General features: G+C 39.1%; 1 protein-coding gene across 1 annotated transcript in view; it reads right to left on the bottom strand.

Annotated features, from left to right (window-relative positions):
- The window catches only part of LOC108798606 (importin-11-like), a 71,013-nt gene that overhangs the window by 23,954 nt on the left and 32,327 nt on the right, over window positions 1-14,732 (bottom strand). Inside the window, exon 5 of the mRNA XM_018570364.1 lies at window positions 14,058-14,179. Coding sequence (XP_018425866.1) covers window positions 14,058-14,179 — 122 coding nt within the window. The remainder of the gene's footprint in view (window positions 1-14,057; window positions 14,180-14,732) is intronic.

Here is a 14,732-nt window from a genome sequence, read left to right as displayed (position 1 = left end):
AGCGGGGTGGGGGGTGAGGGGCAGGTTGTTGGGGGTAAATCCATTTTCCCAAATCTGCCTGGGAAAGTGGAGTTATCCTTTCAAAATTAAGTTTCTATTTTTTTAGATATATTTAAAAAAAAAAACAAGATTCACTTTTGTATTGTAAAATTAATGTGCTTATTTTTACAAAAGATTAAACTTAGTGTAAAATATATTACTAGTACATGCTTATTTGTTTTTAAACTGCTGTCTCAATGTATAGTTTACAGTCATTTATGTATATAGGGAAGCCATATTTGCTCCTTACATGTGCAAAGATTGATTCATGCATTGCAGTACTACTCCGTGGTTGTGCTTTACTTCCCCTACTCACACTGCAAGTCTTTGAGTAAGCTGACTTAATTAAAACAATGCACTCCGTGTGGCTAATATCTTAACAGCCAACCTATTATAAGTCTATAATGGCTCCAAAATAAGCAATACATTATTAACTCAAAATGTGCCCACTAGACATATACTATACTTTCAATGTTATTTCAGTTAAATGCAGCCCCTTACATTAACTGGCTAATTTAAAGTCCGACCAAGAGTAAGGAAGGATGAAGGTGACAACCTCTGTCTTATTACTGTTCCCCAATGTCCATAAACAAAGTCAGATAAATCCTCACATCAGGATACACAGCTGGTTCTAACTTCCCCATTCTGCTAAAAACACATGTTGTTTTAACAGTCGGTGTCCCTGTTGGAGAGATTTCCCCTCAATTTCTTTGTGTTGATCGGGACAGGAAATTATGGAAAAGCTCCCTAGTAGACACGGGACAGAGGTTTTAACCATTTTCTTCTATATATAACTAAAACAAATGCTATTTGGAGTTCAATTTCAATAACAGCACAGAAAATATGTAAACTGCAACTAGAAATAGTCAAAAAAATAAAAACTGATCTCTGGATACTTAACAGTTTTTTTTAACTTTAATTAACAGGGGTATATTTGTTACTAATAATAAATAGGCCTGTAATAATAGCCATGAGAGACAAAGTATCTTGAACACAGTATGAAAAGAGGGTTACTGTTGGGCTTGAAACTCCAGTGACAGATGATTAAAAAAAACCTAGAGAGGTGAGCATAGCATAAAGAATAAATGGAACATAAAAATGAAGGTAATTCTTTCTACTGTGTTAATTGCAGCTCTTGCGCAAAGCATCATTAATTTATTACAGTTATTTATATAGAGCCGACAATTTATGCAGCGCTTTACATGGAGCACATTCAGGATCACTTTTAAAATAATTAGCCAATTACTTTCTTGCCTTCTGCATTTCCAACTTAGATTGGAATGCTTTTGTCTGAAGCCAAAAAATCATAGATTTTTAACGCCAGGCAGAGATATGAACTAACGATCTAATATTAACAAAAAACATACATTATCTAATATTAATGAACAAAATAAAACATCTTATAATGAGCAGCATAAATTAGCTAAAATGACTGAATAAAATAGACAATAGAATATTAACAAAAATGCTTTAGAACATTAACGAGAAGAGGGACGCTACGAATGCAGTTTTTTGTTTTCCAACTCTATTTTAGGAATCCTGTGCAGTGTTGATATCCCTGTCCTAATTTTTTTATTTATATACTTTAGATATTTTTGCAATATTAACATTTTCTTTATTAACATGTATGTCATTTATTTAATGATTTTTTACCTAAAGCTGAAATAAATAGATTTTAGACAATATCCTACTACTAATAACAAACAGAATTCAGAGCTCAGTAAACTTAAGGCTGGCAATGAGCATTGTTGCAGTAATTCCGTACACTGTGTTAAAGGTAATGCATTTTACACTGAGCAGAATGACTCTCTTAGATATTTCCAACTGCAGAAAATATTAGTAGAACTTTATTAGTAGAAAGTTCCCTGCCTACTCTTTTACTATGTATCTTACAAACGTTCACACAGACCATGTTGCCATGAAAGTAAAACAGAAAAGTTGTCTTACCCCAAGAAGGACTGTCATTTTAGAAACAATTTAGCAGATATGTTTTTACATAGTTGATACCGCCTGGAAGAAAGTCAGTTATGGTGACAGTTATCAGCTCGTGATCTGTGTGGTTTTTTTTTTTTTTGGTTTTTTTTTAAGGAAACACTGAACTGTTATGCAGGAAATGCTTTACTCCCTATTGGTTCATGGAGACGGACAGGATGCAAAAGGTTACCATGGATACAGGAAGTAGCATGCAGGAAATCATTCCATCCTTGCTAGGGAACTTTTGTTAAAGCAACGAAAACTATAATAATGGATATGCAGATCGTTATTATCCGATTGGTAAAATCAAGTATGATGGTTAAGGAAAAAAATAAATAAACTAGAGGTAGTGACAAGCAACCACAATACATCTTCGTATCTATTCTTCTGCATTGTTGCACTGTGACAGCAGTTGTCTGCATGTCTGAAATGTATGTACATGTTAACATATTGTCTTAGGCTTGTAATCTTCTTAACTTATGCACAAAGGAAAATCTGTTTGCGCTGCAATGGAGCACCACTTTATTAAACTGAACCTGTTATTTATATAAAAGAGATTTGGTTATGTCACTACTGTGCTGTTCACCGTTCTCCTTGCAGGACAGGAATATGCACATGAAGAGTTGCAGATAAGCATATCCCTTCATCCATTCTATGGATCTATGCTTTCTCAACCTCTCTTGCTGCTTTTTCAATATTCTCCCACCAGTCATCAATTCACCAATAAGGGGGCATTTATGACATGAGGAAACAAAGCCCTGCCTCCACCAAGATGGCCAACTCCCCACAGACACATAGTGCAGAGCAAGGCATGGTAAATCAGTAATGGGGAAAAGCTCAATACTGACTAGTCCTTTGTCCTCTGCTTGCCTATATTGTAGAACCCCCACAGTACAAGTCCCCTTTAAAGTATTATTAAACTGTAAAACTTTTTTCAATAATCCATTAAATTCAAACAAATATACATTGCTCAGCAAAGTGCTTCCTTCCATTTTCTATTCCAAGCACTTGCGGTTATCATGTTTCTGAACAGCTCCAATTCTCTCCGCTCAGCTTCCCTGAACCTCCTGTCCAGTACAAGATCACAAGTGATCACAGACTCCAGCAGATGCCCATCTACTAGTTGGGGAAGGCAGGAAGTGGTGCAGGGGGCAGGGGAAAGATTCATCCTGCTGTGCCTGTGTATTTGTGGATACACACAAATCTTACTAGCTGTCAGAGCACAATGAAAACCAGAGAAGCATAAGGTGCTAGTTAAAATATTTATTAAGAAAGGTGTCCACAGGAGCAAGCAAAGATCATAAACAGGAGCCAGAGTGGGCAGTCATACAAGCCAGGTCAGGAACACGGAAATCAGCGTAGTCAAGAACAAGCCAGGAACCAGCAGAGAACGTCAGCCAAGATCAGGTCATACACAGAATCAGGATACACTGAGCAGCAGGAATGCACTAGCAGGAAAGACCACCCAAGGGCAAGGTCAGACTGGACTGAGTGGTTTATATAGTGAGTGGGGTGTCATCATCACTCAGAGACAGGAAACTCCCATCCGACTCTCTCAGATGACTCTCCCTGTTTGGCCATAAAAGGGAGCCTGGGAGTAGTGAGCAACGTTAAACAGCCTGCTCAGAGGAATCACAGGTGGGTGAAATGGTAGCCAAGTCAGAGTGCTGCAAACCAGTTAAGTCAGGGTGGAACCCTGACACTAGCACACACAAGGATGTCTCCATAGGGCCCTGCAAGGGAAAGGGGCCACCCTAAACAGGATATCAGGACCAGTGCTCAAGGGACCAGCTGATTCTGCAGGAAGACAAAACTTTTAAACATCAAGAAGCAGCATCCATTGTAAAACCCTTTCGACTTTAATGCTACTTTAAAGTTTATGTTTCTTTCTGTCTTGTAAAACAATGTAATTTATCTCCATGTTAAAATATTTTCAAATAACACTTTAGTGTAAACCTTAACTTGTTCCTGTAATTACTATTCTGCTGTTCTACATCTTTCTTTCAGCTGACAAACTCCAATTCATATTTATTCCCTTGAGATATTGTGGTAAGAAACTTATTTTGAACAATGCTGTAAGTATTTATTGACTGTACCCCACAGAGAATCAATCAGCAAATTATAGTGTAAGTATCAAGCTGAGCAAATTAATTTCTTGATGTGAACATTATCCCAAGATTTAGGGATACATTGTTGCTGCACTCAGCAATGGAGAAGAGAGCACTCGTTAACAAGTGCTCATCAAATATTTCCCTGCTACAGTGCAAATTGTAGACGCACAACATAAAATAATGCAAATTAAGTTTTAAGAGCGAGTGCTCGTTTTATGCTTGGAGAATACAGATCAACTTAACAAATGTAACAGAGGTCCGTAAGCAATAGAAAGAACATATGACAATATAGAAAGACAAGCAGAAATAAAGAACTGTGCTAAAAGCAACCAATCATTGTCCCAGTAGAAGCATGAAATCTGTAATATAATTGGTTGTTAAGGGCATGAGACCAGGTTAGTTGCTACAGTATAAGGCTATATGCATGCACAAATTAGTTTATCATGTCCTCCTCATTCCAACGGGATTCTCTATGATCAGATGCATCTTAAAGCCCTACTATTATTCCGATAACATTAAAAGTAATCAACATGTGCCCTCCCGCTGCTGAAGGATTAATTATTTGTTATAGCAAGGGGGTGGGCTAGTACACAGTAACACCCACCTTCATCCATGGTCATGTGCCAGTTAACGGTCTGCTCCCCGATGTGGGTGAGCACTCCTATTAGTGGCCATGTTCCATCCTGATGAAATGACCGCTGGTCCTGAAGTGATTACAATGTAGACATAAAGGAGTCAGCAAGAGAGGCAGCAACAAGACCAGTCAGAGACTGGCATTAAAAGAACAGTTGCCACAACTGGATCCAGAACAGGAAGGACGATGGGGGGATTGTAGAGTAAGATATTACTGTGTGCTAGCCCATCGCAAGTTAATTACTGTGGCCAGAGAAAGCCCTTAATGGCCAATCCAGGATAAACCAAAAAGTATGCAGAAACTTTTATTAGTGAGCCAAAAGCCTAAATTAAAATGTCCCACTGCTTGCAGACTTTTTCAAGAACTCCCGAATTTTTCAATTAACCCTTGCAGTTGGGCTACCCCCACACTGCAAGGGTTAAGTGCTTGTTTTGGTCTAGGGGCAAAAAAGATACAGTGGTACCTCGGTTCACGAACTTAATTTGTTCCACGATTCTGGTCGCGAACCGAATCAAACTGTGATCAGACCGCAATCTCGACTAGAGGAAGCCACAACCATGTGTCAGAGCAGGGAAGATGGCTGCGGTTGTGTTCGTCATCCGACGCGGAGTTCGCGAATGGAAGCACAATTTTGCCGAACTTCCTGTCCGCGAACCGAATTGTTCGCGAACAGAAGTGTTCATGGACCGAGGTACCACTGTATACTCATGTGATCCTTGGTACTGCGGCAGTTACTGCTCACCTCTCTCCTGGCTGTGGTAAGTCCCTTTGTGTCTTATGGACCTGCATTAGATGTGATGACGTCACGGGTCCTTAGACCACTGGAGACCGGGTAAGAAGAGGCTGCAGGGAACAGTTTAGAAGCTAGACAGGACCAAGGATTAGGTGAATATATTTCCTTTATTTTTGCCCTAGAGACTAAATTGATCACTTACTCCTGCAGTTAATTGGGTTAATTTGAAAAAAAATCCTGGTGTTTTTCTTTAAGTTTTCCAGTGCCAACCAAAAATCCAAGGAACAGAAATAGGCAGACTGCAGAGAAGGACAACTGCCCTCTGTCTTGGTGTGTGCGACAGCATTGGTCTCTGTACAGAGCTCTGACACCTGACTGCCTTGTGACCACTAGAGCTCAATCAGCAACACTTGGTCTCCTCTGCAAGCATTGCTGATTGCACAGCTGTAGTGGGGACAAGGCAGGGTGGTATTTCAGACTGCGATAGGGAGACCAATGCTCTGATAAAGCGGGCTTTGTTCCTTCTTCGCTGCCTGCTACCTATCCCTTAGATTTTCAGCTGGCACTGGGGAGATTTTAAATGCCTGTAAGCAGCAAGACATTCCAAATAAGCTTTTGGCTATTAAATGCTTCTGTTTTTTTTTTTTGGTTAAATATGCACAGAAAAGATCTTTGGCCGGAAAAGGAGAGACACGGTAAGTCAATGCATGCAGCCCGGGAGCGTGCACGCGCACAGACACTGTGGGACACAGAAGAGACAGTAGATCCGAGAGCGGCACCAGCACTGGAGGGATTACAGAATACAAGTGAAAAGAAGAAGATCGGATCAAGAGGCTCTTTGTAAGAAAATATATTACTGACGTGGAAGAATCACACAGCAAAAATGTCAAAAGTGTGTCAGTCATTTACGGACAGAAACTAAAAACAAGCTCAGTCATGAAGGGGTTAAGGTAAGTCCTTAAAGCAGCATTGGAAATGTGACTTTAATGTCACTTTAAGCTGGCCTTACATATATATATCAATCAATCATTTCAAACGCTCTCTCTCTCTTGAAAACGAAGATTTAGCAAAACAGAAAAGAAAAACTGACTGGAGGGACAGGCGGACGGGGGGCATAGCTGGCTCTGCCTCTAGATAGGCAGGGCCTGCTGTCAAACAGCCAGCGAGGTGGATCTCAACGGTATTGTCGGGATCTGTCCCAGCTTTGGCGCTCTCAGCATATAGTCATATACTGAGTTTTGGGTTATTGGAAGGCTTTAGTATATGTCCTCCCGTGACCCTAAAGAGAATTATGGGGGCAAAAAAGTAGGGCTGGTAATGATTAAAATTTTCGTGTTCGATTTTTTTTAAACGATTTAACTTCGATTAATTATAACGCACATACAGATCCAAATACACACTAATCCAGCACGTTACTAATCTCACGTGCCCCACTCAATATGGCCGCCGCTTGAGTGGGGCACGTGAGATTAATAACGTGCTGGATTAGTGTGATACTAGTTCATTTTATTACTTCATTGCTGTGCTGTGTATAGGCCAATGCCTTGGCTGGCACTCGTGCAGAAAGTTTCTTGGGTAAACTCACCGGCCCAAGTGGCTCCGTCGGCTAACGAAAGGGGGAGGAGTCCGGTGACGTCACTGACATCGACGTCACCGGACTCCTCCCCCTTCCCTTCGTTAGCCGTCACGGACATCGACGTCACCGGACTCCTCCCCTTTTCCCTTCGTTAGCCAACGGAGCCACTTGGGGAAGGAGTCCGGTGACGTCGATGTCCGTGACAGCACCGGATCGCTGACGGGACTCCCATAAGCCGGCGGAGAGGTGAGTGTTTTCATTAGCGATCAAAATAATTTTAATCGATCAAAAAGTTTAACGATTAATCGAGAAATTAATCTTTAATTTCCAAAGCCCTAGAAAAAAGGTTACCCCATAGTTCTCTTTTAACTCTTAAAAAATAATTCAAGCACCCTATTAACAAAAATGAATCTTATTTGTGTATCACACAGCTGTAGAGCCTCAAATCCTCTCCACATGGAACAAAAGTAGCCACCCTCTAGAAGGAAGGACAGTGTCAGCACCAATTCAGAGATGATTTGAGGATCTACAGCCAAGTGATACACAAATAAGATACATGTTAATAGTTTAGGCACTTAAATGAATTTTTAGGATTAAGTGTCACTTCAAAAATACAATCTTGCATTTGAAACAACTGTTCTAACGACTGTAACTATGTCTGTAAGTACACCAGCATTACTTTTCTTTCTCTTTGTTTGGGTGCTGGTTTTCAGTTTTAAAGGTACAGCAAGGTCAAAAATGAAAAAAGAAAGAAGCCAAAATGTATGCTTAGGTTTTGAAAGTGGTGAAAAGTTAGAATTTCTACTGCACTCTCTACTGGAGCGATTTTTTTATTTCGTCCTGCCATTGAGACACAGCAGGAAGTGAGAGGAAATCTTAAAGAGGAGGAAAATCCCTCCTTTTTAACCGAAACAGGTGTTCCAATTGGGAAACCTCCCTGGATGAATATAAATGAAGTATATTATTTAGGCAGGCACTAATAGCTATTGGTAAGTCTGAAGGAGCTTGCAAAGATATTTTTTTGATTCCACTGTAACATGTGTAACCAGCTAAACAGCTTCCATGCTTATTAGGGACACACAGAATTAGGGGAGATCTAAACATCCTAGATCTAAATACAATGAATAACTCCCCCAACTCTCTTCCTTCATAGCAGTTGCTGCTTAACTACAATATTATTTAGACTTTTTTCCAGAGCTGGGTGTGGGTGGATTCTGGACAGACTCAACTCCTTGCCGAATTTCTTTTGGAACCATGCAGCATTATATTTGATATTTTATATAATATGTCCCGAAATACAGAATTGATCATCTCATAACTGTAAAATCTGAACAAAGCTTGCATAACATAATAATGACTTAAAGCATATTGGTCTGGAACAGGTGCATGTAGCCTGTCTGCAATTGCAGCATCAATATTAATCTTTCCAGGCCACCTGTATCTTGTCTGTACTCGCCAGCAACTATTAGATTAAAGCTAATATAATTCACGCTATGAATATTAACAAGCCCAGAGTAGCCATGTAGGTAGATTAATGCAGTGTGGAAAACGTGCCCCAAGTTCACAAGAATAAATACATTGATCAGCCTTGGAACTGGTCGGGAAAACACAAAGATTAAATATATTCAACAGCGGTTTTTTTTCAGAGGCAATGCCACACACAAAGCCTGCAATTATTGTAAATTACATGAAATTGGACACAATAGAAAATACACGACTCCTGTTGACACAATCTTCTTTTGAACTTTTTGAATCAATAGGTGTTTTTTTGCTTTGAATTACCAAAAAGCCCTCTAAAAAGAGATAATATTTTTCTTTCAAGTTGCTCCATTCTAATGCCTTAAGTGAGATCTTTCCTATCCAGGGTGGCGATTATGGTAGATTTATGTTTAAAAATACATGTTGCACAAAATATTGCGCTGATTGCTTTCCACTTATCAGAAAATCAGAGCAATATAGCCAAGAAACAGAACAATTACAGCTTTGCAAATGTTAAACTTTGGGGTTTCAGTCAAATGTTAAATTAAATTGTTAGCTGCATCTAAGGTTCTTTCTTTTTAACCCAAAATATGTGACCCTAAACTGCCACTTAAATGAAAACTATACAACTGTGGAGTTTTTTTTTATGTTACCCTCTTCCTTTAAAGGGTAACTCCACTTTAAAAATATAAAAATGAAAAAAACATTTTTTAAATTGTTGCAGAAGCCATTTTGTAATGCAATATTGATAAAAGTTACTTTTCCATTTAAAACAGTAGCTGCTGCTGACGGATGTTCTAAATCTGTTAAAAACCTTCAATATAATATGGTGACCTGGAGGTGTTCTGTAGACAGTTGGTGTACAGAACTCCCCCAGAAATGTCACTTCCTGCTTCTGTGATTGGCTGACTGATTTTCCCAGATATCTGTACTAAGATACAAGTATACTTTTTTGCATCCCTTGCAAAAGGAATTTCATCTTTGGTGAGATACTCCTTAATGGTTAATTATTAAAGGAATGCACCTTTCCCTATTACAACACAGGAAGCCACCAGCTGGTTATAATGAACACAGATCCTCCCAAGGATTCAGGGATCAGCTTGGAAAGGACATGCTGCAACAAACAGATTTTTCTTCAGAACAAAAACTGGTAGGAAATTGCAACAGAGGTTGTTAAAATCCTTGTAATGTACATTGATCACACAGAGAGGATTGATTTTTTTCTCAACTAAAGTGGAATTACTGTTTAAATTTACTCCCCCAGCACCCATTTGTCTCTCTATGATGCTGCCAAGTCGACACTATAAGGCCCACAGCCCTCTCTGCAAACTCTCTGGCCAGCCCGTGTTTCTTCTGTGCATGCCTAGAGAAAATCCCATACATTTCTTTGGACAGGTCATCTATTAAGTGCAACTGGGGAATAAATGTGATATTTATGGTCATGTGCAAAAGAAGGGAGGAGCTGGCTGAAGAGTTTGCAGCAGCAGCAGCTATGATATGAACCAAGCGTGTTAAAAAAGTGGAGGAAAAAAAGTGAAGAAAACCTATGAAGGCACAACCAGGGTGCATAATACAAAGTAAGAAAGTTTCTGGTGACAACTACAATTAACCATGTAGAAAATAAGGACGCACAAGAACAAGTCATGATTTATGTGTAAAGTGCCAATACATTTGTAAATTTTAGTACGTTCTTACAAAAAATCTACTCAGAACTTTCAAAAGTGCCATCAGAGAATTGACAAATGTTGTTCATAATTTTATTTAATTTTAACATTCAATTTTGGAATGAATGGAGTTTCCGCAACAAAAACCACATTCACTGTTAGAAGTTTGTTCATTTAAGAAAAAAATTCCATCCTGCTCCTATTTTTTTTTTTGTCACTGTGATTTAAGTCGATCACTGATTTGACTACATTACCAATTGTAAAATTGAACAAACGTTATGAATAATGATTTTTTTCAAACTAAGTTCAACTGGTGTACGGCCAGCTTAAGTTGAACATGAGCTGACTGTGTTGGCCTTGGAGGAGAAAGCAGTGCTGGATCAGTGATTACAAGCAGTAATGAAGCACAGATTCCATACTTTCATTACAATGCACAGCACACACAGCAGGTGTGTTGCCACATTGCACAAGTGTAAATGGGCCCATAAAGTTTGTGCCTTCACTCTTTATAACAACTGTTGAATAAAAATTCAACACACAAATTCATTAAAAAAAAATACACAACAAAACCCCCCACACATGTAGCTACACACATTTTTTGACAGCCTGGGTGTAAATTTGGGATATTGCTGTGTCTGGTAACACAGAAAGGGGGAAAAGGATGGTGTCCTTCTGAGTCATTCAGCTGCTTATTTTCAGCAAAACAGCCACATGAAGAACCAGTAGGGAGAACCTAGCTTTGGCACTGGCTGAAAGTGGGTAATATAAATTATCCAGTAATATTGAATATTTCCCTGTTGAAAAGGAAGTTATTACCAAAATATATTAACTATAATAAAGGGGAAAATATATATATATATTTTGTGTCCTATTAAACTAATTTTATTACCTCTGCTGACACATCAAACAGACTAGTCAGAGGGAAACCAACATAACGTTCCGTTTAATTCATCTGAGAAAATGACTGATAACATTAGCAAATCCCTGGTTCAATAAAATGTACCTGATAGCAACCTAGCATCAGAAATAGGTTTCATGTTAAGTGCATGTATGCTAAATGTGTCAGTTTAACACTTGCAGTTATTTATTGCATCTCAAAGAGATTGCAGCACCCCTAACTATGAATTAATCTCCCTTTCTACCCAGAATGCTGACACCCCATTTGATCAGCCATCAGTCATGTAAATCCTTGTGCCTGTGCAGCAGCCTATGTTCCAGATTGTGTCTCCCACAAATTAGACCCATGATGCTGTTCCTCAATTTCTAACTTGTAACAAAGAGATCCACAAATCATCTCTGAATTGGTGCTGATCCTGTCCTTCCTTCCAGAGGGTGGCTACTTTTGTTCCCCATGGTCCCTCACATTTAGTTTGCTATTATGTACTGATATTGTAGTCTGACAGAAGCAAGCTTGGAGCAGTGGCCACCCTCCAGAAAGAAAGAAAGTGTCAACACAGTTTCAGGCTGGGTTCACACCATTTTCCGGACCAGATCTGGAACATAGTGCATTGCGGTTTTGCTGCGTTTTTACTGCGATTTTGCAGTATTTTGGAATCTGAATTTTTTGGGTTTATTTATTTTTTTTAGCTTAAAATGGTCTCACAGGTGGGTTCCATGCGTTTTGTTGATGCGTTCCAGTGCATTCCAGACCAGACAAAATAGGACAAGAAGTATTTTTCTGGTCTGGTATGGACTGCGCTGGTGAGAACAGAGGCCAGAAATAGCATAGGAATACATTGGGATGCATTTTGGGTCCAGAAACAGTCTGGTCTGGTCTAGAGGTAATCTAGATGTGGTGTGAATGGGCCCTCAGAGATGATTTGAGGATCTAGAGCCAGTACACAAATAAGTTACATTTTTGTTTATAGTTAAGTTACTTGAATGCTTTTTTTAAGATTTAACTCCTGAGCTTAGTGCCACTTTAATTTTACCATCTAGTGGCTTTGTTCCTGTCCAAGAATGTTTGTCTACCAACTGGTCTGGCCACAGGGAGCCAATTCAAGGCTCTGGTCTGGGGGAAAAACATGTTGCGTGGTAATGCTCACTCCATGTTCTGTATATGTAATCCTAATATACAGTATATGTATCAGGGGTATTTGAAGGACTCAGAGGACATACTCAGTGAAACTCTGATATAGGGATACAGGTGAGAATCTAGCATATTAGGTATCTGTGTTAGAATGGTCACCTGACCACACTGTATCCAAAGTGCACAAAACAAATGTCAGTGCTTAGTTTTGCTAAAAAGCAAAACTGATCAAATGTGTTTCTTCTGCTATTATATTAGAATAGTTGTAATTTATTTGTGCATTCTTACTGGGTTGGACCACCTACATGCAGCTCTTACTTGTTATAAGCTAATTAGACACTTTTTCCCTTAAGACTGTGCACATATCAAGTCTACAGAACCGCTGTATGCTAAACACTGAGGTATAACAGTGATAAGAGGCGGACAAATAAACAATTGAAGATAAAAGCAAAGTCCTGAAATTGTTTTTAACAAAATGTTATCCAAACTTCTGACTCATCAAAAATAGCCACCTAACACCTGAACACAATTGCAGCATTTTTTCCATTTTTAATGTAAGGAAAAGTACTTAAAGTTTACGCAGTTGCAGAAGTTCCTACAAATGTTTTGCACTTGTAAGTTACTTTGCTTTCACACTTCTGTCCAGTCCATCCCAAAGCAGCTCAACAATATTTGGATTTTGTGCTGGTGAGTCTATGATTTGAAACCTAGTCTTGTTATTTTCTTCTGAGGTAGTTCTAGCCTGGAGACATATTCTGGGACATTATCTTGCTTTGGGATTACCCCCTGTTGAATTAGGAGTAGACCAGAGTGTACTGCTAAATGTTGTAGTAGGTTATTTTGTTCAGGGTGTCAGTCACTGTGTAACTGTGTCAGCAAAAGAGCCCCAGACCATGATGCTTCCTCCTCCATGTTTCACACATTGAGAAACCGTCCATTTTTCTTCCTTGTTGGTGTGCAAAATCCCTGTGTGATGAACTTAAATTTGATTAACTGGTCCACAAGGCCTTCTTCATTCTTCAGTAATGCAGATATGCCTCTTTTTCTCATTTTGCCATTTTACCAGGGACTTTCCTCCTGCCACCAGGCAAACATGCAGCTCAAAGTCTGCTCTTCACAGCTGAAAGTGAGACTTGCTATTAAATAGCTCCATATTAATGTATTTTGTTGTATAAAGGTATTTTGTTCAAGTAAGCTTTGATTGCATTATCAAAAACAACTATAGTATGTATTCCTATTACATTGCTGATGTTATAGCAGGATAGTTAGTATATGCTGGGACTTTGGAACTCCTTTAATTTTGAAAAAGAGTGAACAGAAGAAGGTAGCTGGACATTCATGCACCATGCACACACTAAATGCCAAACACTGAAGTATAACTGTGATAATAGGCGGACAAATAAACAATTGAAGATAAAAACAAAAACACAAAATCGTTTTTAACAAAATTTAATCTAAATTTTCCGACTCATCAAAAGTAACCAACTTGTCCAGATATAACAGCTGAACACAACTGCGGCATTTTTTCCACAATGGAAAAGATTGTACAGAAAGTCCCTGCTCACACCATTGCAGAAGTTCTTACAAATGTGTTGCACTTGAAGGTTACTTTGCATTCACCCTTCTGTCCAACTCACCCAGCATTTGTGTTGTATGCTTATAGCCCACAGGACACCGCCCCTACCATGAAAAAGTCGGTTGGTTGTGTTTGCCCACCAAGGCCAAAGGTTCCCAGTCCCCTGGCTGAAGCTCATTTCTGAGAGCGTCACATAAATTTAGAGATGGTCATTATCTCCACTTCATATAATTTTTTCTTACCTGTCAGCTGAAGGCAGCAGTGAAATAACAGCAAGGGCAGAAAGTTTTCTTCTCTCAGGCTGTGTAATGTTATCCATACGATCCACCCACATTTCAATTGCATTCCCAAGTACTAGGTTAGCCTACAGATTAAAGAAAAAGAAAAAACACTGAGTGTTCTACAGAACCCATCCTGGATTGCAGTGTAATCTGTCCTTTCTCCTGGGTCAACCGTACAATAAACAGGCTGAACAAACAGTTTTAACTGATCAGACCAGGATGCAATGAATGCCGGACTTTATATTTATTGTGGCAGTAATTCACTAGAAATAGGAAGAAGCGTGTTCTAACGCAACCCAGAGGCTCTTCTCTTTTGTAATTAGTGAATGAGAAGTCATTTCAATGAATGCTACACTGCAGTTATAGTGCTTATCCTACAGAACAATTAAAAACCTAGACCTTATCATTTGTCATGTAAACCAGAAACTCTAAGCTCATTACCTGGACGTTTCTGGAGAGTTATGCAGCAATTATATGTTCTGTTCCTTCTAATGACAACATAGCTGTAAGGTATATACAAGCTGTGTGAGAGAGAGGATGTGATCAGGGTATTTAGCTGAACACAAAGGTATCTACAAAATAAGTAGCAAGTTACTTCCATGTCACTGCCTATTCTGTTTGGGTTTGCACATCCAA

The sequence above is a fragment of the Nanorana parkeri genome, unplaced genomic scaffold (genome assembly GCF_000935625.1).
Source record: "Nanorana parkeri isolate BGI_ZX_2015 unplaced genomic scaffold, ASM93562v1 scaffold1520, whole genome shotgun sequence".
NCBI classification, from domain to species: Eukaryota; Metazoa; Chordata; class Amphibia; order Anura; family Dicroglossidae; genus Nanorana; species Nanorana parkeri.
This window is presented reverse-complemented; position numbering and strand designations above follow the sequence as displayed.